The following is a 20,849-nucleotide window of genomic DNA, read 5'->3' on the forward strand; positions in this document are numbered from 1 at the left end:
GCCTTACTCGCTTTTGGATTCCAAAAACATTCATGCTTTTCTTCTAGCAATTTAGTATATTGTAGTATTTGAAATTTTGCTCCGTCTGTAATTTGTTTTAAAGAATGATGTAAGAATCCCATTTTCCCACAACTATCAATAATTAGCAAATTGCTGCAGTAATTTTGAATCATGCTTCTTTTCCCCGACCTTACTTGAAATGCCATTTTTTTTTTTTTTTTGGGGGGGAGTACGCGGGCCTCTCACTGCCGCGGCCTTTCCTGTTGCGGAGCACAGGCTCCGCACGCGCAGGCCCAGCGGCCACGGCCCACGGGCCCAACCGCTCCGCGGCACGCGGGATCCTCCCGGACCGGGGCACGAACCCGCGTCCCCTGCACTGGCAGGCAGACTCAACCACTGCGCCACCAGGGAAGCCCTGAAATGCCATTTTAATAATTTATTATAGTTGTACTAGATGTGTATCTGGGTACATTTTTGGCTCTATGTTCTGTTTCACTGATATTTTGATTTCTGTGCCATTATCAACCTGTTTTAATTGTAGATTTATAATTTAATAACTGGTAGGACTGGTCTCATTCTTCTGCTGTTTCAGTATTTTCCTAAGTATTCTTACATGTCTATTATTCAAATTGCATTTTGAATAATTTAATGACACTCCTTACCATCCTCCAAGAGTTGGCATTTTGATTGAAATCATATCGAATGTAGATTAATTTAAGGAAATTTGACATCTTCATAATTTTGAATCTTATTTATTTATGCACGTGTACTTTCATATTTCAGCAGCACTTTCACTTTTCTTCAGGTAGATCTTGCACGTTTCTTGGTGAGCTTATTCCTTGGTACTTCATCTGTAATGCTTTTGTGAATGAAATCTTTAAGAGTTTTCCAGTATATAATCACATCACCCAAATAAGGATAATTTTACCTCTTAAATTTTTATACATCTTATGGAGTTCTCTTAATATCCTATATTAAGTTGAACATCCAAAACTATGTTAAATCATAGTTTTTGCTTGATATTAATGTCAAGGAATTAGAAATTATACCAGATATGTATCTACTAGAAGTGTTTTTCCTGTTTTTTTTTCCCTCAGAGCCTGATGTTGGCTTTTGATCATTATGTTAAGGAAGTGATCATCTCTTCCAGTTAACTAAGAGTTGTGGTTTTAATTTTTTTAGGTCAGGAATGCATGTTGAATCTCAGCATCTATTTTTGCCCTAGTTTGTGAGAAATGTCTTCATCTTCCAACCTTCTACTGAGTTTTTCATTTCCCGTTTTCATGTTTATTTTACCTGAGCTCTCTTTTTGTCTGACTGTCCCCTTTACAGAGTATCTTTTATCGCGTGGAGGCTATTAAGAATATGTGGTTTCCTTGTTGTCACTATGAAGGTGGCCCTCGGGCAAACCCCAGGGGCTGGGTTCTCCATGCTGGCTCTCCCCACCCTACCCCGCCTGCCGCCCTCGCCCCTACCCAGCGTCGATTTCTGGACTCAACAGTAGATGGAGTCCCGCAGGACAAACCGCTCCCAACTCCCCCGGCCCCAAGACCTTCTTGCTTTCTGAAGAACTTCAGGGCCAGGTGCAGGAGGCGAGAGGCAGTGGGCAGGAAGCAGGCATCTCTCCCCCTGCTCCTTTCCTGGGGCCCTGCTTCTTCCTGAAAATCCCATTTTCTGCCTTGGGTTTAAATCAGTGAAAACAAAAGCCAAAAAGCCTAAGAGGGAGACATTTTGTGGGTGATGTTTTTGCCTTCCACCCCGCTGCTAACTTCCCCCAAGACAAGGAAAATGAAGCTTGATTATTTGAGCGGTGAAAAAGGAAAAGAAAAACACATAAGGAGAAAAACTAAAACATCGAGAAATATTCATCCACATGTGTATATAGCACATATATATACTGGGTCTCACCAGGATGGTGATTTTAAATAAAGAACGAGAGAGAGAGGGAGAGAGAGAGGAGAGAGGAGAGAGGAGAGAGAGAAAGAGAGAGAGAGAGAGAGAGGGAGAGAGAGAGGAGAGAGAGAGAGAGGAGAGAGAGAGATGGAGCAATGCACCACCCCATAATGCTGTTGGGCTGAACAGCTGGGCTGAGACCTGCTCTAAGTCAGGGATGCGAGTGCCTATGGCCACAATGACCACTCCAGAAGCACCCAATCTCATTTACTCTGAGAAGCCAAGGAGGGCTTGTCCCAGTCAGGAGTAGCAGTAATAACAGGTTACCCTTGCTGCCAAGGACTCTTTGAAACATTTCACTGACACACGTTTCTCACAACTCAAGAGGTATTAGCATCATCCCCATTTTATGCATAAGGAAACCGAGGCTCTGAGAGTTTAAGCAAATCCCACATAACACAGGGCTACTGTACGGCAGAGTTGGATTTCATAGCCAGTTGGGCTTTGGACCCTGCATTCTTAGCTGCTACATTATACTGTTTGGATGGGAGACTGTCCTGGAAAACCAGATGCTAAGGGTCTTTTTACTTACTTCGAAGCAGGGGCAGCTGCAGAATTTATAGGTCGGGCGGGGGTGTGGAGGGGAAGGCCTTAGGGACAGCAGTGTGGCTTGTAGCTGCGGCGTGTGCAGGAGCTCTTGTGCGGCCGGGCACAGCATACACGCTTTGAAGCTCTGACAGCATATGACGCGTGCTGTTCTTTGACTGAGACTTTAGGTTGACTTGGGTGACTTGGGAGGGTCTGAGGAGACTGAGAGGGGAGAAGTGCCCCCTGCCCCCTCCCACAGCTGTCTCCCTCTGCTGCAAGGCCTCATCTGGTTTGGGCTGCACCCCGTTTTCCTACCTCTCCTGTCTGCTTGCTTGTGTGGTTCTGATGCCAGAGCTGGCCAGGAGACAAGTCTATAGCCACGTGCACCCCAAACTCCAAGGTCTTTGTCCCCAAACCTGAAACGCATTACAAACAGGTCTCAAAGTAGATAAAAGTCACCTTAGTCTTCAACACATATATTCATGGCATGAGAAGAGATCAAGTAACCAAACCGGGTGTGCAGGGATCCTTTGTAAGGCATGCCTACGCAGCTAGGGTTGGCCAGGACCCCGCCTCCCCACTGCTCTGGTCTCCCTGGAGGGCAGCAGCTCGGTGCCGTTCGGCTGGCGTGCCACACAGCCCTCAGCCAGGAACAGCCCCACTGACTCAGCTCTTACGCAGCCTCAACACACGCCAGTCTTCTCTGGCTCCCGAAACAAGCAGAGCCACACGGAGGGCCCCTCTGCCCCCCCACACGGACTACAGCAATGGCTCTCCAATCTGAATGTGCAGCAGAAACAGTTTGGCCTCTGGGGAACAAACGCACATTCCAGGAATTTGCATACAGATAGTCCTACAACCACAGGTCGAGAAACTTTTCAGCATTTCCCATGGCACTTATATTCCTGTTCAAATGTTTTACAAGAGTCTCTAAGCCACTACATATGTTGAGCCCTGCTGCTATGGACTCAACGGTGGCCCCCAAATTCAGATATTGAAGCCCTAATCCCCAGTGTGACAGTATCTGGAGATGAGCCTTTGGGAAGAAATTAGGGCTAGAGGGGGTAAATGGGGGTGTGGCCCTCATCTGACAGGGTTAGTGCCCTTCTAAGAATAGAAAGCAGAGAAGACTGTTCTGTCTCCAGATGCACAAAGAGGTAATGTGAACACACAGCAAGGCGGTGGCCTCCTACAAGCCCAGAACAGAGGCTTCATAATGAAACCTACCTTGCTGGCACCTTGGTCTTGGACTTCCAGCCTCCAGAACGGTGAGAAAACAGATTTCTGCTGTTTAAGCCGCCCACTGTGTAGTATTTCATATGGCAGCCCAAGCAGACGAATACACCTGCCTTTCTTTTTAATTTCACTTCCCATGACTCTTGTTTCAGCCACATTTCAGGTCCTTTGGAACCAATCCCAAGACCTCTCGATCACTATTCTTTCTGCACACCCACCCCCGTACCTCCTGTCACCTCAAGCCCACACTTCGAGGACTGGCTCCTCTCACCCTAATTCTCAGCTTAAACGTCACTTCCAGTAGTGGCTGGCTGTCAAGCTAGCTGTTCATCCACCTTATTTCAAACTTTTCTTCCCTTGAATTGTTAAGCCTATTTATGATACTTCTCCTAACTTCTCTTTGTTCCATGTACTTTCTCTAATTCAGTTGTATTGATTAAGGCCCTTGGGTGGCAAAACTTACTGTAAGCTAGCCACCACATTACAGATCTCTGTCAAATGTGCACTTGTTTGCGGCAACTTTAATTAAAGAAAGCCAGGAGAAGTCTCAGATATGCCCTTTCTAGTAGTTTTCTTTTGATAGCCAGAGCCTTTAGACTCGATGCTGCACTTTAATTCAGAAGTCAACGTAACAGTTTAATACATGTAGTAAGTTAAAAAGTATTAGTGAAATAGGAGCTGGGCTTTGTTTTTCCAAACATGTTTCCGAAAGCCTGTTTTATTTTAAAACACACGTGGAGTTGGACACAAATGCCTTTTTAACCAACGTGGAGATTTCACGGATTGCTTAAATTGGTCACTCTTCCTCTCTACTAAGCCCGCCGTTCTTGACACCTTATGAAGGACGAGAAGATGGTCTCTTCCTTTGCTTCCTTCTTTGTTGTAATACGAGTCCTTGGATGACAGTAGTTATATGACCAATTTTTCCGTAACCGTTTGGCAATCATTAAAGCTTTGCAGTTGCCGGTTTTCCTACTGGTGTCTTACCACCTAAGGGAGAAAGACACAGACAGCTCATGAAATGATATTGAGTTTGCCCTTCCTTGTACAACTGTTTAGGCACTGGCAAAAGAGAAACACATGACACTTGTGCAGAGTTTTACAGACTGACAAGCACCAATGGAGACAGCAGCACCCTTCGCTGGAGAAGCAGAGGTGTCGCAGAGGCGATGGGCATGGCCAGCCCCACAGCCATGTTTCCTGAACTTCACGTCTAGCGTGGTCTAGTACGTTCACACTCACGTATCTGCCTTCTGAGAGGAAGAACTCAATCCCGTCGTCCTCACGACGAGGGCTTCGGGGTTTGTTTTAGTTTATGCCCCTCTCACCAAATTCAAAATCGAGTTCCAAGGTCACGTATTCTGAAAGTTCAGACATACTATAAATAGAAGACTGGGGGGAAATTCCCTGGAGGTCCAGTGGTTAGGACTCTGCGCTTTCACTGCCGAGGGCCCAGGTTCATTCCCTGGTCAAGGAGCTAAGATCTTGCAAGTCGCAGCGAGGCCAAAAAAAAGAAAAGACTGGGATTTCAACCTACGTATTTTCTTCAACAAGAAATCAGCATTTTCACCTTCCCTCTCTCTGTCAACCATACCTTTGCCCTCTATACTTTCTTCTTCAATGACTCTCCTTTAAGTATACGCCTGCCCTGGTTTTCCCCTAATCCCAGCAGACATCTATCTACAGCTCTTCTATACAGGTTTGACAAGTGTACTGAGTTACGATTAGGTACAAAAATACTACTTGTAAGAATATCCACTCAGTGAGCTAGTGCTTTTTCAATATAATCAGCAATTATTTTTTTCAAAAGCTAACACTCTCCCCTTCTAAAGTCACCCCATCATTCCTATGAGAAGTGTTCTCTACCTCCTCTGACCTTGAAAATCTGTTTATATCAAAAGTCTTGACTCTTACTGTATACCATAAACAAATGGCCTCGCCTTTTGGGACTGGACTATTTCTTTATAAGCTGATAGGATGTGCAGAAGAGTCTGGATTGGATTATTCTCCTAAGGATGTGCTATCAGCCCCCAATTTCAAGTTCAGAGTCTATATATGATGTGGACATTGATCCCGACCCTCACACGGGAAAGAAGAGATCTGAGGGTGGAGAGGGAGCAAGTGAATCCAAGGACCAAAACGAGAGGAATTTTCTTGATGCTCACTAGGACTAGATGGAAAGGTCTAGATCGTGGACCCTGATGAGTTATGTCAGGAGCTGATCATTTTTATGTTGTATAAGACCGCCTATTTTATGCCTGCTGTGTCTTCTCTGCTAGTTTTCTCCTTAGTTTCCTTGAGAAAATTCTAGATGACAGAAATAGTTCTCTGCGTATACTAAAACTCTACTGCTGTTCATTTTGATAAAGCATTTAGTGCCATCCTTTCTTGTTTTGCTGTATGTTGCTAAGTGCAATGTGCAAACCCATCATATTTTTATTAAGCAGCACTTACCAAGCGTTTCTTCTAACTTGGTTGTGGCAGGTTCATTCACAGTAAATATATAATCATTATTTCTAGGAGAAAAAGTAACAAGCTTCCTTACTGCATAAACCAGGATGAAAAGACAACGTCCATCATTTATATAGTAAGACTACTTTTAAACAGTCTTCCTCAGGGCTCGTTTGAAATAGTTGAAAGTTGTGTGTATATATATGTAAGAATACACACACACACACACACACACACACACACACACACCATGCCCCGCCCCCCAATTCTTCTTATAATTAACCTATAAATTTCCGTATTAGGTCGAAGCTAAAATGCTGGCCTAAAGCACTTTCTTTCTTTGCTTCAATGTGGTTTTTATTCACACCCACAATAAAATTCGCATGGTAACTCAGAGTGACTTAGCTAACCAGGACATGGATAAGTGAAGCATGATGTAATGTCTCCTAGATCCTGCATTCCCACATCTCTCTCTCGACTTGGTGCCCAACTGCTCTGAGCTGTCGCTGCCCTGAGCTCACCCTGGGCACCGTGCACAGTTACTTACACCTTCTTCTTCTCCACCACACCGAGCCTCACAAAAGCTGCTAAGGCATTTTTTTGTACATCGGAGGATAATACATCGTAACACTGTGAGGCACCTAAAAGAGAGGGAAAGGGAGAGTTAGTGGCTTCCTTTCTGTGCTCAACTAACAGAAGTTACCACCCACAGAGGTGTGACTCACCTTGATGGAGAAGCTGACCTGTGAATATTCTAACGTTCACCAAGTACTGTTTCTCAGTGAAGTGGCCTTCTTCTTCGTTCAAGAGGTATTTGCAAATTATCTGATTTTTAAGAGGGAGGATGAGAGGAACAGAAAGTGAAACAGAGCAGCCAAATACCGGAGAAGAGTAAATAACTTTACACCTGCCGCTCTTGACAGAACGATACTTTATATTAGAGCAGAATTAAGACCTCCCCCTGATCCCCACCAAAAAAAGTTCTACCTTTCACCTGGGGAAGACACTTGCTCTTCAGACCAGAAACAAGTACAGGGTAGGAAAGTCTTAGTTATATTTGCTATGGGAGGATGAAGGAGAACTTGCGAAAGATTTACACACCTGGTAAGATTCCACAAAAGGTTTAAAGAGTCCTATTAAAAACTCTAGCACAGTATTTCCTTTTTCTGTAACTAGGATGTCCCTTGTCGTCACCTGTGTGGCCTCACTTTTACAAAGCAGGTAACAGCCTTCTTCAAAGTCCTGCAAGGGGAGGGGAGAAGACAGAACGCACCCTCTAATTTATAACTGAGGTCAACGATCCACTGCTGGGCTCAGCATGTGCAGCCCTGTGCCCGCAGAACAAGGGAAATACCAGCTAATTCTGCAAGCCTTCCCGGACTGCTGTGGCTGTCAGACAGGAGCCAGAGCAGCAGTGTTCCAACACTCACAGTGCTGAACCTCAAATACAGCGAACACCAAAAACCTGATGAGCCTCAGAGATCATCACCTGGGCCACAGATTCTCCTTCGCTTTGCACTGACGAGCATACTCCTTGCTCTTGAATAGAAGTGCATGTAGCAAGTCCAAAAAGTACTGAGAGTCATGTTATGCTGAGAACGGCTGCCCTCATTTCCTACTGAATAAAACCTGTGGCCCTCAGCCTAACGGACAGACACTTAACCCACTTGTCAATGCTGGCACTGCCCCCAGCCCAGCAAGCCAGAAGTCCAGCTCTGGGAGCCCGATCCTTCACTTGCTGTCTACACCACCAGGCAGGACCACTGTTCTCTAATCGCAAAGCAAAAGGGCCTACTCATCCTAACAAGTGGTGCTGGAAAAAGTGTGCTGGTTGCTAAATTTTCTAACAAAATAGAGTTGGTTTATTTACAGTGGCTGCGCTAATGGTTCAAAGATTTGGTTCCTCTCACCAAATAATCCCTAAATTATTGATTAAACCTGACCAAGAATTAAAACAGAGTTTGTTGAACTGTGAGTGTCCATGTTTCTCTTTTGTTCTGCTGCACGTAGCCTTGAAGGCAGGGAAGACACCTCCGTGAAACCAAGCCTAGCGTTTCCAGAACTCACTCCGCAAACACACCTGCTCTTTGGCAGGAAGGATTTACCTTTAGCGCATCTCCTGGAAGAAAGATGAACTCATCTGAAAAAACATTGCATAGGAAGCGAAAGCAACTGTAGACATCCTCTGGAAATAAATTCATTACATAAAATTACAACTCTGCTCTTTAAACATTCAGGGAGTACCAAGAAGTCCATGATACTCCAAAATGCAGTATTTTAAAGGCATATTATTCATATACCAGGGACAAGAATTAAGGCCCCCAAAGGAAGCTATAACCAATCCAAATTTTACCTACAGAGAAACTACAGGCTAGCATAGTTTCAATGGTTGAGACTGAATTACAACCAGGTCTCTAACCAGTCAGTCTGGTAACGAGCGAGAGGCCACATTCCGCAGAAGCCAGGGCACTTCATTTCCCCTGTACGTGGTTCCCTAGCAGAGAAGGAAAGGAATGGCTTCCTTCATTCCCTTCCACACTCATATCTGCTGATGTCTCTACTGTACCTTTAGCGCTAGGACACACTGGCACACAATCATAGAGACTACTGTCTTATCCCTCGGGCGTGTAGGTCTGCCCTGACCGTCGGCTACAGACCAGCTTTCTGACGTGAATTTTCTCATTAGAAAAATATACATCCATATGGACACAAGCTTTGAGTTTTCTGTGTCCTGAACTAAGCTGTCTGACGTCTCTGGGACCCAGTTTCCTCATTCACAAAATGAGGGCATGAACGCCGGACCTCTGAGGTTCCTTCCAAGGCTAAAGGTCTGTGGCTGAGCTCAGTGTTTCTCTACTCTGGCTTTTCCTTATAATTATCTACAGAGCTTTGAAAAGCCAAAAACAAAAACATCGATTTCTGGCCCATACCCCCGCCAGTTGCATCAGAAACCTTTGGGGATGGGACTCAGCCTCCAGAAATTCGAAGGTGCAGCCCGGGGAGAAAACCCCTGGCCTTGACTACAGGTTTCTGTGAAAAAGAGTTCTACTCATTATTACACTCCTCGGTGGGGCCAGAATGCTACCGTGTGCTGAGCACTCACACACCGCTGGACCGTTTACCCGCCCTGTCTGCTTCTGTCAGATGCGGGAAGTGACGTCAGAAAAAGAGCATCAGACCAGCAAGTGGGGAGCTGTGCTCTAGTCCCAGATCCTTAAGGGATCAGGAATCTCTGGCCTCACTTTCCTTATTTATAAAAGGAGAGGTTGAGATGAGATGATTTCTTAGGTCCCTTGCAATTCCCAAATTCTATGGCCAGGTATGTAGGGGAAAAAAAACCTAATGAGCTCTGAGAAGAGGTCCCATCCCTTGCTGGTGTGTGGGCTGCAGGCATGTGGCAGAGCATCATAACAGAAGGCTTCAAACGTTGCTCTCTATATGGAACTCAACGGCCAGGTCTCTTCCAAAATTCAAGACCACCTTCCCGAAGGTTACCTTTCCTGAACCCAGGCGTCATCTGCAATGCCACAGCTACTAAGGAAGGACGGACAAAAACGTTGAGCAGCTGGTTCCTGTAAGCCGAGCACATGAGCAGAGTGACGTGCTGGAAGACAAGCCCATCGACCACTTCTGGGCCTCCAGAGTCCACTTTCAGAGTCACCCGGTCTTTGACGAGGCTGACGATGTTGGAATGCAGAAGAAGGCTGGACTGGACCACTTCTTCAGCAAGTTCATTATCTACACGCACACACAGACAATTCATTCAGGCAAATGGCACAGAAATGGGAAGGTTACTGCTGCGAGTCTTAGGCTCAGTATGAATCAACGCTACTGACCCGACACGTTTATTTTCAAGGGCCAGGTACGGGTTTTAGGCTCCAGCAATTGGGCTAATGATACCATATGTGAAGGATATTTTAAAAGCACTCTTTCATAAATCAGCTCTCTCTGAGAACATGTAACATGCTTTCTTATCTACCCCCAATCTGTCAGCCATTCTGAAATGCACATCACTTCCCACTCTGAAAACCAACACTTCCTCAGGAACCAAGGTTTTGTAATTGCAAGGTACAGGACAAGAAAATCACATATATGGGAATTTAAGAATACTAAGACAGGAAGACATGCTTCACACACACATACACACACCTCGCTTAGACCAATTCCGAGACGGCAAGGATATCGCTTTACAACTTTGCAGGTAAACCCGAGGGCAGCCCAGAGAGGCACTCTTCTAGCTTCAGGTCTCTCTGAGCACAGAGGGACACTGAGGAGATTTTTCTGGTTTTCCTACATCAAAGATAACTGAAGAGGCAGGCTCATAACAGTTCCCGGTAAGTCATCACCTGACACTACACTGGCCTAGAGATAGCCAAGGAGTTAGAATGACAAGTCTAATAAAGAGACGGTGATATTTAACAACACTCTTGATAAGGGAAATACCTTTATTGCTCACCCGAGCCAAAGAGCTGGCTGACAGGTGTGCCAGGCAGGGGCGCTGCTCGTGTGTCACGGAAGGGACAAGGGGGAGCTGCGGTTCTCCTTTCGGACTCATCACATCCGCTCTGGGCTAACCTGCCTTGTCTCAGCTGGCTGACAGGTGTGCCAGGCAGGGGCGCTGCTCGTGTGTCACGGAAGGGACAAGGGGGAGTTGCGGTTCTCCTTTCGGACTCGTCACATCCGCTCTGGACTAATCTGCCCTGTCTCAGCTTGCTCGAGGTAAGGGTGCAGCACATGACATCATACATATAATACAAGATGATTTATGTGACAGGTACATATAATGATATGTATATCATAAAAAGGCCGAGACAGAATGCTTAAGAATATATGGGATAATCTGGGTAAAAAAGCAAAAAGGAACCGAATATACATACCACGTTCTAGATTAGGAATAGTGTTTGATAACTACATGACTTCTGGTACTTGGATACCAAGCAGCTCTCACTTTGTAACAACTGGAGTTGTCGCGGCAGCTGCACAGGTACTTTTCGCTGTGAACTGGCCACATATTTATCCCCTCTTGAAAAACCAACACCTTAGAAAGACAGGTGCCTCTGCTTTCACACGTTTCTGGGCCGAACATGCGTCTTTCACGACTTTCTGCCTTGTATTGCGGTCCACATGTCCTTTGCTTCCCATCAGACCGTTAACAATACTGGGATTCGGACTCATCTTTACTTCCCTCCCGGTGACCAACACTCAACTGGCCGGCACTCCTGTTGGCAATTCCTCCCAGCCTCTCTCAGCCACACCGCCCTCTGCCGCTGCCTGGCTCGGCTTCCTGAGTTCTTATCTACGCACGGCAACCTGCTCAATTGTCTCCCTGCCTCCAGTTTCTCCCCACTGTGGTCCATCTTTAAAACTGACATCGGGGGCTTCCCTGGGGGTCCAGTGGGTAAAACTCCATGCTCCCAATGCAGGGGCCCTGGGTCCGATTCCCGGTCGGGGAACCAGATCCCGCATGCCACGGGGCAACTAAGCCCGTGCACCACAACTACCGAGCACAGGAGCTGCAACTAAGACCCTGCATGCCGCAACTAAGACTCAGTGCAGCCAAAATAAAAGAACAAAAACATACCACCCTATAAAAAAAACAAAAAACCTGACACCGGGCTGCTTGCTAAAGGCCAATCCCTCACACTTCGCTGCCTAAAACCCACGTCTGCGTCCTGTGACCTACAGACTCCAGTCTAGATCCCCAGGCAGCAGGCCTCTATGATCCAGCCTCTGTCCACATCTCCGCCTCCATCACTCCCTTCCCAGAGCCAATGTTCTAATGTTACCAACCGCCAGCAGCTCAAGGGATGCCCGGGGCTGTCACACCCGCCATCGCGTGTTTCCTGATCCTTACATTAACAACGCTCCTCTCCATCTGTCTTCCTGAAGAGCGCCTACCGTCCCACCAAGATGGGCTCAAGTAGCTTCTATGAAATCTTCCCTGCGCGTGGGCCCTTTCCTACGCAGCAGTCTCAGTAAGCCCCAGCAATCTGTCTGTAGCTCTTTGTCTTCATGTCACTGAGCCCTCTCTACTAGTTTACACATTACTACCCACCCTGTCTTCCACACACCAGCAGAACCTCCAGAACAAGGGTTGCATCTAGTTCATCTTTGTACCCCTGGGAGTTCCCAGCACCCACTAGGTGCTCAGTATGGGTTTAATGAGTGGACAGTAAATACTTGACTATAAATAATTATCCGGTCTTAAAAAGACTGCATTTCCAATTGTAGTCTCTACAATTTTAAATCAGAGACTGAAAACAACTTAAGCTAACTATTGTCATATACATCCCAAACTCCCGGCATAGTCTTCATAACTCCAATGAGGTTTCTACAAAGTTGTTATTATCAGAGAATTGTATACAGTTCTCCAAGACCAGCCCTTTAATCCTTACAATCCAGTGAGGCAAATGGGTTGCAAATATAATGTGGTAGAAAGAGATGGGTGTAGGGGCTTCCCTGGTGGCACAGTGGTTGAGAATCCCCCTGCCAATGCAGGGGACACAGGTTTGAGCCCTGGTCCGGGAAGATCCCACATGCCGCGGAGTGACTAAGCCCGTGCACCACAACTACTGAGCCTGCACTCTAAACCCCACGAGTTTAGAGCCCGTGCTCCACAACAAGAGAAGCCACCAGAATGAGAAGCCCACACACAACGAAGGGTAGCCTCCGCTCGCCGCAACTAGAGAAAGCCCGCGTGCAGCAACGAAGACCCAACGCAGCCAAAAATAAATAAAATAAATAAATAAAAATTTAAAAAAAAATTTAAAAGAAGAAAAAGAAAGAGGTGGGTGTAGAGGAAAGAATATGTGGAGCACAGAGAGTCATTATTTATTCTCCACTCTGCTAGGAAGCAAGGGAGGGTGTTCTGGTCCTCTGTCTACTCAGAGCCTCCCAGGGAGAAATGACATGTAAACAATTCTTCTCAAATAATTGATACGCTACGTTCAATGTCCTAGAGCGATAAAAACAGATTAGGCTTGCTTCCTCTGAGCAATGCTTTGCTTAAAGTCCTATATGGGTTTTTTTTTCACGTCTAGGCTACAACTTTTCCAAATTAAGAAATAAAAAAAGCAAGCATTATCACCACATATGTCCCACATACATACCAGGCCAAGTGAGAAAGCCCCCGAAGGCCTGGGCTAAGCCTTTCAGCCATAAAGTCTTTTCCAATAGGGCATCAAAGTCCATGGATGGCCGGTTCTGAAGCAGAACAGCAACTATTAGTGGCCACGGGCTCAGAACCAGGTTTTGAATTTGCAGGAGTTGCATTTTGTAGGCAACTTCAGTGACAAAGGCATGCATGTCCTCCGACTGTTTCTGAGGAATATATCTAAAAGGAAGAATACAGAACAACCCATTACAGTTCTGCTACTTAGACAATGTGAGTGGAGAAGGGAATGGGAGAAGACAGACCCTTTAGAAGGTTTTTCATACTCTCTGCCAGCTGAACTCTCTCAGGTCACGCTGCAAAAATATACTTTCACTTTACTAGAGTGGGATCTCCATTCGTCTCTGGGCTATGCTCTTGAGAGGTGATTAAAAGTACTCAAGGCAGGAGGGTTGGTTTTATGACCCCTGGTTCCAGGCCGAAGCAAACAGACAAAAAACACTTGCTGCTGCTTTGTCAGTGGGCCACATCACTTCTTCTGTGAGAACCGATGCCTCCTCCCGCGGACTGAACTGCTCTGTCTCCTGAGAACCCACAGGGCTTTGAACACGGCTCTTGCAGAACACGCCTAACAGGTGACGACATGATATGCCTGGCAACTGCTCATGCCTGTACCGACAGGCTGTACCGCTGGCCTGACTGCTACACCGCCCTTCTGAGAAGCTTCAGGGCACCTGCTAGGCACCGTCTCGGTCCTTGCCTGACAGAGTCCTCATGCGTGAATCACCCAGCGTTGAGTCAGATGATATCCAGAACCTACCCAGAGCTGGCTGGAGCAAGGATATATGCATAGGACCTAACAGCAGGCACATAAGGTGGCTTAGCGTGAAAGCTGTAGCCAGTGAGGACTCCCTGGTAATGGATACAACTGGCCAACTTGAGACGGACCAAGTGAAAGCTCGTGGCTGCCGAAAGCTAACATCTGCCTCTGACAGCTGATGAGGCTGCGAGCGAGGCTGCCAGCTGCCGTGGGACCACTGGCGCTACAGATGAATCATGAATGATGCTGCGGTCACGGAAGCCCGGCTGGGCAGGCGATTGGTCTCCTTTACTCCTGCGGGTGTGTTTCTCTACATTGAGAAAACCCACATGTGTGTGTGTACCTGCACGCTGCACGCTGGAAGAAGCTAACACATTTCCCTGCCACAAAACTATAACCTTCTTGAGAACAGGCACTCACTCCCATTCGTTATTAAACAATCCTTTCTAGGATCAAAAACAATACTTAGTAGATACTTTGGCTGGCCTACCAATAGTGCTCAGCAATTCCCACACATGCACTTGTTAACAACGGCTTATCTCTTCACACTCTTAAGTCAGTAGGGTACTAGGGAGGGAGCCTGGGGAGAAGGAATCAAAAGAAGCATCTATTACTTTGAGAGCAGGCAATGGGTTTTGTGTTTTGTTTTGTTTGTTTGAGCACTGTCTGGCTTTGCATGTTTAATGTATATATCCTGCAGTTAAGTGTCCAGCGAACATATTAATTGAAGCTTTCTGCTTCTCCGGGGTGTGATCTCAGATAATCAAGTTTCAGTGCTAGAAGTGGTCAACTCAAGAATCACAGTTTACACTTTCAGATATTCATCCTTGTTTCTATGTCAGTTATGAAAACACAGGCCTTGCACCTTGGAACCAAGTTATATGGGCTCCGACCCATCCTCCCAGCTGCCAGAGATCGAAGTGACACAGGGTCTCCGAAGTACACATGAATGTTTCCAAACTTTTCAGAGAGAATCCTCCTGGCTTTCAACAATCCCTGAGAGTATCACAACAGGGGAAAAGAAAACAGGAATACATTCAGAAATCAGTTGGTGTATAAAGTACATCATAAATAAATATAAATTTAAAGAAATTTAATTTCTTTAAATTCCAGTACGATCAAGCTTGGCTATCCTTTACGTACAGTTGTAGATTCTTTCGGCTTAGGAACCCCTAGGAGCTCATAAGCATACAGAGTTTCTTCCAATATCCTATCGTAACTGATGCTGATTGGAACAAGGTAGGTATCAAAAACTTCTCTTTTAAAAAACGGTTCCATCACAATATTCAGAAGACCTGTAAACGGACGGAGAAATGATGTTCAAACATATTGAAAAGGAAAGTAAACAAGGCCGCAGGAAGATACTAAGAGTATACATTATATACCAAGCCCATAAATATAAACAGTTGAACTTAAAGAAACAGTTACACTTATGAAGTAAAGAACATCTTGCAAACAAAGTGTCAAGTTCTATTCAGCAGTTACGATGACACCACGCCTGGAGCCTCTGGGCTTGTGTTTTTCCCTCAGTCTGTAAGGAACCTACCAAATTTTGGAGTCAGTGTCTTGGCGGAGCGGCTTCTTGTCCCTTCGAGGAAAAATTCAACAGGAGCATAACCATTCTGTAAAGAAAAAACACAAACCAACAAAACAAACACAAAACCCATTGCCTACTCTCAAAGTGATAAATGCTTCTTTTGATTCCTTTTCCTGAGTTCCCTCCCCAGCCCTCCGAGCAAACACTGCTCACAGTGAAACTTAGACAAGAGAGTCACACAGAGGAAACAGATTGCGGAGGTTATGCACATTCCTCGAGGGGGAAAAACCAGCTAAGCAGTCCATTCAGAAGTTACGAATTTAGGGCCTCCCTGGTGGCGCAGCGGATAAGAATCCGCCTGCCAATGCAAGGGACACAGGTTCGAGCCCTGGTCCGGGGAGATCCCACATGCCGCGCAGCAACTAAGCCCGTGTGCTGTAACTACTGAGCCTGCGCTCTACAGCCCGTGAGCCACAACTACTGAAGCCCGCACGCCTACAGCCCGTGCTCTGTGATGAGAGAAGCCACTGCAACGAGAAGCCCGCGCACCGCAACGAAGAGCAGCCCCCGCTCGCTGCAACTAAAAAGAAGGCCCATGCGCAGCAACGAAAACCCAACGCAGCCAAAAATAACTAACTAAATAAATTTATATTAAAAAAGTCTCTATTGCAACAAAAGAAAAAACAAAAACGAAGAAAAAGTCACAAATTTAAGTAAGATCTTAGAGCAAACTTCAGTGAAAAGAAAACACAGCTTGCAAGTAGTCGGTTATTATTTGCATTACCCGTAACATAGTTTTCACATATTCAGAGAACACCGCCCAGTAGAGCTGATCGCCACCGAAGGTCCGCCGCATGAAGAACGCCCCCGACATTCGCAGCAGCTCACCAACCATCTTCATTCCTAGGAAGTCTACGAAAGAAACAATGGTTAATGTTGATTTGCAGACCTTGAAGCTTTCTATGAATATCTCAGCTCAGATTCTATTAAGATAGATTTCATGTATGTAAGACACCCCTAATCTTAAGAAGAAGCATCTAATGGAATTAAGAAAAGAAGGGACTCTGTCGGCAGGTGCTGGCTGGGAGGTTACCTTGTGCACCCCACTCCCCACGCACCTCTGCATTTACAACCAGACCAGCTAGAGGTGGGGCAGCAGCAGGCAATGGGACAGCCTCAACTATGCCACCATGCCAACTGCCTTAGTCAGCAGTGCCGCTGACCTCAGTGACAGATCAACATACATCCTCCCTGCTCTGCACAGTCAGGCCAAACCAGCTCTCACCTTTCCTTTTTAACCATCAGGTGAAAATACCACGCTTCTTTCAGTGGCACAGATTAGAAAAGAAAAGCAAGTCCAGAATGAGAGAAAGAGTTCTACCACCTGTTTTAGAACAGTTCTTTTCATTTTCCCCTAATTTTCCAATAACGTCCTCACGTGTCTGTATAGATGGAAACGCTTTCTAAGTGCTTAAGGTCCTGGCAGTTTCTACTTTACTGCTTACTGTGTCCATTAGCAAAGGTGTGGGCTTGGACCCCAGCTTTCCTGGCTAGCTCAGAAAGGAGATGATAGACCATTTATTCGCCTTAGCAATCCTACTTTTTTGGAATCAATCCTACAGAAATAAAAGCACTAATATGAAAACATATTGAAAGCTTGTTTGTAACAGCAAAACTACCACATTATGATACATATACACTCCTGAATATTATATAGCAGTAACAATGTTAGACGTGAAGGTGGAACCTTACCAAAAAAAATCACACCACCTACAAAGATTAACTCAAAATGGATCAAGGACCTGAATATAAGACCCAAGACAATAAAACTCTTAGAAGAAAATATAGGGGAAAAACTTCATGACATTGGATTTGGCAATGATTTCTTGGATATGACCAAAAGCACAGAAGATAAAAGAAACAACAGATAAACTGGACTACAGCTGTCCCTGGGGTTGGGGGGAGTCTGTGAGGCATTAGTTCCAGGACTCTCCATGGATATCAAAACACCTGGATGTTCAAGTCCTTTATATAAAAGGGCAGAGTATTTGTACATCACCTAGCACATCCTCATACACTTTAAATTATCTCCAGATTACTTATAATTCCTAATACAATTGCTATGTAAACAATCGTAAATACAATGTAACTGCTATGTAAATAGTTTCCTGTGAATGGCAAATTCAAGTATTGCTTTTTGGAACTTTCTGGAGTTTTTTTTTCCTGAATATTTTTGATCAATGGCTGGTTGAATCCATGGATGCGGAACCCGTGGATACAGAGGGCCGACTGTATACCAAAATTAAAAACTTCTGCTCATCAAATGGTACAATCAACAGAGTGAAATGGGAGACAATATTTATAAATCACATATCTGATAAGGGGTTAATATCCAGAACATATAAAGAACTCCTTCAATTCAACAACAAAGAAAACAAATAACCAAGAGGACTTGAATACTCCTCTAAAGGAGATATAGAATTGGCCAACAAGCACATGAAAAGATGCTCAACGTCACTAATCACCAGGGAAATGCAAATCAAGCGCACGATGAGCTGCCACTTCACACCCATTAGGATGGCTATTATTAAAAACAGAAAAACAAAAAACCTAAAAAACAGAAAATAACAAGTGTTGGAGAGGATGTGGAGAAACTGAACCCTTGTGCCCTGCTGGTGGGAGTGTAACATGGTGCAGTGACTGCATGTGGAAAACAGTACGGCAGTTCCTCAAAAAGTTAAAAATAAAATTACCATCTAACCCAGCAATTCTACTTCTGGGTGTATACCTGGAAGAATTGAAAGCAGAGACTCAAACAGGTATTTGTTCACCTATGCTCACTGCAGCACTAATCACAAGAGCCAAAAAGTGGAAGCAACCCAAGTGTCCAGGGATGGATCAATGCATCAACAAAATATGGTATATACATACAGTGGAATATTATTCAGCCTTGAAAAAGGGAAAATTCCGACAGACACTACAATATGGATGGAGGCTGAGGACATCACGCTGAGTGAAATAAGCCAGCAACAGAAGGACAAATCCTGTTTGACTCCATTTACAGGAGGTATCTGGAGCCGTCAGGTTCACAGAAATAGAAAGGAGAGTGCTGGGTGCCAGGGGCTGGAGGGAGAACAGAATGAGGAGTTAAGTGTTTAATGGGGACAGAATTTCAGTTTTGCACGGTGAAAAGCCTTCTGTGGATGGATGACAGTACAACAGTGTGAACTTAATGCTACTGAATGTGCACTTGAAACTGCTGAAGATGGTGAATTTTATGTTTTGTGCATTTTACCACAATTGAAAAACATGTTAAAAGAATTTAGATCTATTTATTGACATACAGAGATAGCCACTGATATATTACCAAATAAAAATAACAACAGCAGGTAATACATCCAGGTCGTATAATCTCATTTTTCAACCTGAACCAAAAACCCTATGTGCATATATGCTTGCTGATGTCTGGGTAGGCACAGTAAAGCACAGTGCAGAGGACAGAATCCAACCTATTGAACACTGGGACTTGTAGAAAGAAGGGAGAGGGACTTCCCTGGTGGCACAGTGGTTGGGAATCCACCTGCCAATGCAGGGGACACGGGTTGGAGCCCTGGTCTGGGAAGATCCCACGTGCCGCGGAGCAGCTAAGCCCGTGCGCCACAACTACTGAGCCCGCGTGCCACAACTACTGAAGCTTGCGTGCCTAGAGCCTGTTCCCTGCAACAAGAGAAGCCACTGCCATGAGAAGCCTGCGCACCGCAACAAAGAGCAGCCCCCACTCACCCCAACTAGAGAGAGCCTGCACGCAGCAACCAAGACCCAACACAGCCAAAAATAAATAAATAAATAAATAAATAAATGAATGAATGAAAGAAGCGAGAAGCTATTCTCATCATTTTCTTCAAATAACCTCGGCACTGTTAAAATCATTCCCGTGAATGCCTTAATTTTTATAGTTAAAAAAAGGGAAAAAACCAATGCATACCCATTCCTGCTGCTATGACCGGCACAGGTAAGTCGTAGTTGTATAAAAGAAAAGACAGCATCAGAAAGTCAATGTAACTTCGGTGACTGGGCAACAGAACAACAGGATGCTCCTGGATGGCTCGCTGTAGCTTTAAAACAAATGTTACACTTTGAATAATTTCAGCTTTCATATTATTAAAATCGCTATCTTAAATCAGAAAACGGAAGACTGTGCGTATGCACAGAGGGAATACGAGTAATGCTTTTCTGTCTCCCGACCACGTGCACAAAACTAATTTCAGAGTTCTAGTTAAATAATCTCCCATAACGCAAGGACAGCAAACATAAATTTTACAGATCATCATAATGGTGACGATCACTAGCAGCTATTAGTTGAGAAGCATATTAAGCATCGTACATGCAGTTTAATACCACGTATTTGTACACAAGGCCTAAGCCTCAGCTTCCTCATTTGCGACATGTCATGCCTCTAATACACGGTGGAGCTACGACTGGATCTGTCAGCCACCGCGCTAGACTGACTGTTAGTTCGTAGGAAGAGAAAACAAAACTTCTCTCAGGGAGATTAAAAAAAATTACAAATTGTTAGGACCAAGGAAAGGAATGGTATTTCTCTATTTATGCACTGGGTTCACTGTCAGGGAGAGTGGGCGCCTTGTAGCAGGGAGGGATGCATCCGAGCTTCCCGATCCATTCCTCGGGCTGTCAGTCTCAAAAATACCCACTGTGTCAACGTGTGTCTGTTCTTCTGAAATCGAAATACATAACCTACCGACAAACAAGACATAGCCAGCAACATCCCCCGTTCCCAACACCGTATCAAACGTTCTCCGACAGAGGTGCAGACGTAAGTCAGCAATCTAGAAATCAGTCACAGCAGGAAGAAATACGTGGAAGCAAAATAAATGACTGAATAAAAACAAAGCATTAAAAGGTATGAGGAGGAAGGCCGGTGAAGGCAAGAGCTTCCTAGTAAGAGAAGAAAGGTATTAAAAACAAATGAATAAAAATAATCTTCATAGGGAAAGCTCTTACTTTCAGAAAAAAGTAAACAATTAAATGCCAGGAGTGACAGAATTAGAAAAATCACCACTTGGCAATCATAAGAGTAATAACTGATTCAAGCAAAAAACATCAGTGGCTGTAAAAACGCGTGGAGGAAAGTATGATGAAAAACAGCGTACTGAAGCATCCTTCAAGTCTCTTGTCCCAAGATACTTATTAAT

General features: G+C 45.0%; 1 protein-coding gene across 2 annotated transcripts in view; it reads right to left on the bottom strand.

The window, feature by feature from the left end:
* Window positions 1–4,238: 4,238 nt before the first annotated feature.
* The window catches only part of GNPAT (glyceronephosphate O-acyltransferase), a 30,992-nt gene continuing 14,381 nt past the window's right edge, over window positions 4,239–20,849 (bottom strand). The window contains exons 4-17 of one of the 2 annotated variants that reach the window (XR_004035786.3): window positions 19,622–19,751; window positions 16,421–16,548; window positions 15,646–15,721; window positions 15,243–15,394; window positions 14,965–15,095; window positions 13,278–13,501; window positions 9,664–9,906; window positions 8,274–8,353; window positions 7,270–7,410; window positions 6,894–6,993; window positions 6,716–6,809; window positions 6,172–6,233; window positions 4,960–5,078; window positions 4,239–4,707 (exon numbers count right to left, since the gene is read on the bottom strand). Coding sequence is in view for 1 of the 2 variants with exons in the window: in XM_030839544.3 (XP_030695404.1) it covers window positions 4,664–4,707; window positions 6,172–6,233; window positions 6,716–6,809; window positions 6,894–6,993; window positions 7,270–7,410; window positions 8,274–8,353; window positions 9,664–9,906; window positions 13,278–13,501; window positions 14,965–15,095; window positions 15,243–15,394; window positions 15,646–15,721; window positions 16,421–16,548; window positions 19,622–19,751 (1,605 nt within the window). In the remaining variant the exon portion in view is untranslated. The remainder of the gene's footprint in view (window positions 4,708–4,959; window positions 5,079–6,171; window positions 6,234–6,715; window positions 6,810–6,893; window positions 6,994–7,269; window positions 7,411–8,273; window positions 8,354–9,663; window positions 9,907–13,277; window positions 13,502–14,964; window positions 15,096–15,242; window positions 15,395–15,645; window positions 15,722–16,420; window positions 16,549–19,621; window positions 19,752–20,849) is intronic. The other variant, XM_030839544.3, reaches the window with a different exon arrangement.

Source organism: Globicephala melas, chromosome 16, assembly GCF_963455315.2.
Source record: "Globicephala melas chromosome 16, mGloMel1.2, whole genome shotgun sequence".
NCBI classification, from domain to species: domain Eukaryota; kingdom Metazoa; phylum Chordata; class Mammalia; order Artiodactyla; family Delphinidae; genus Globicephala; species Globicephala melas.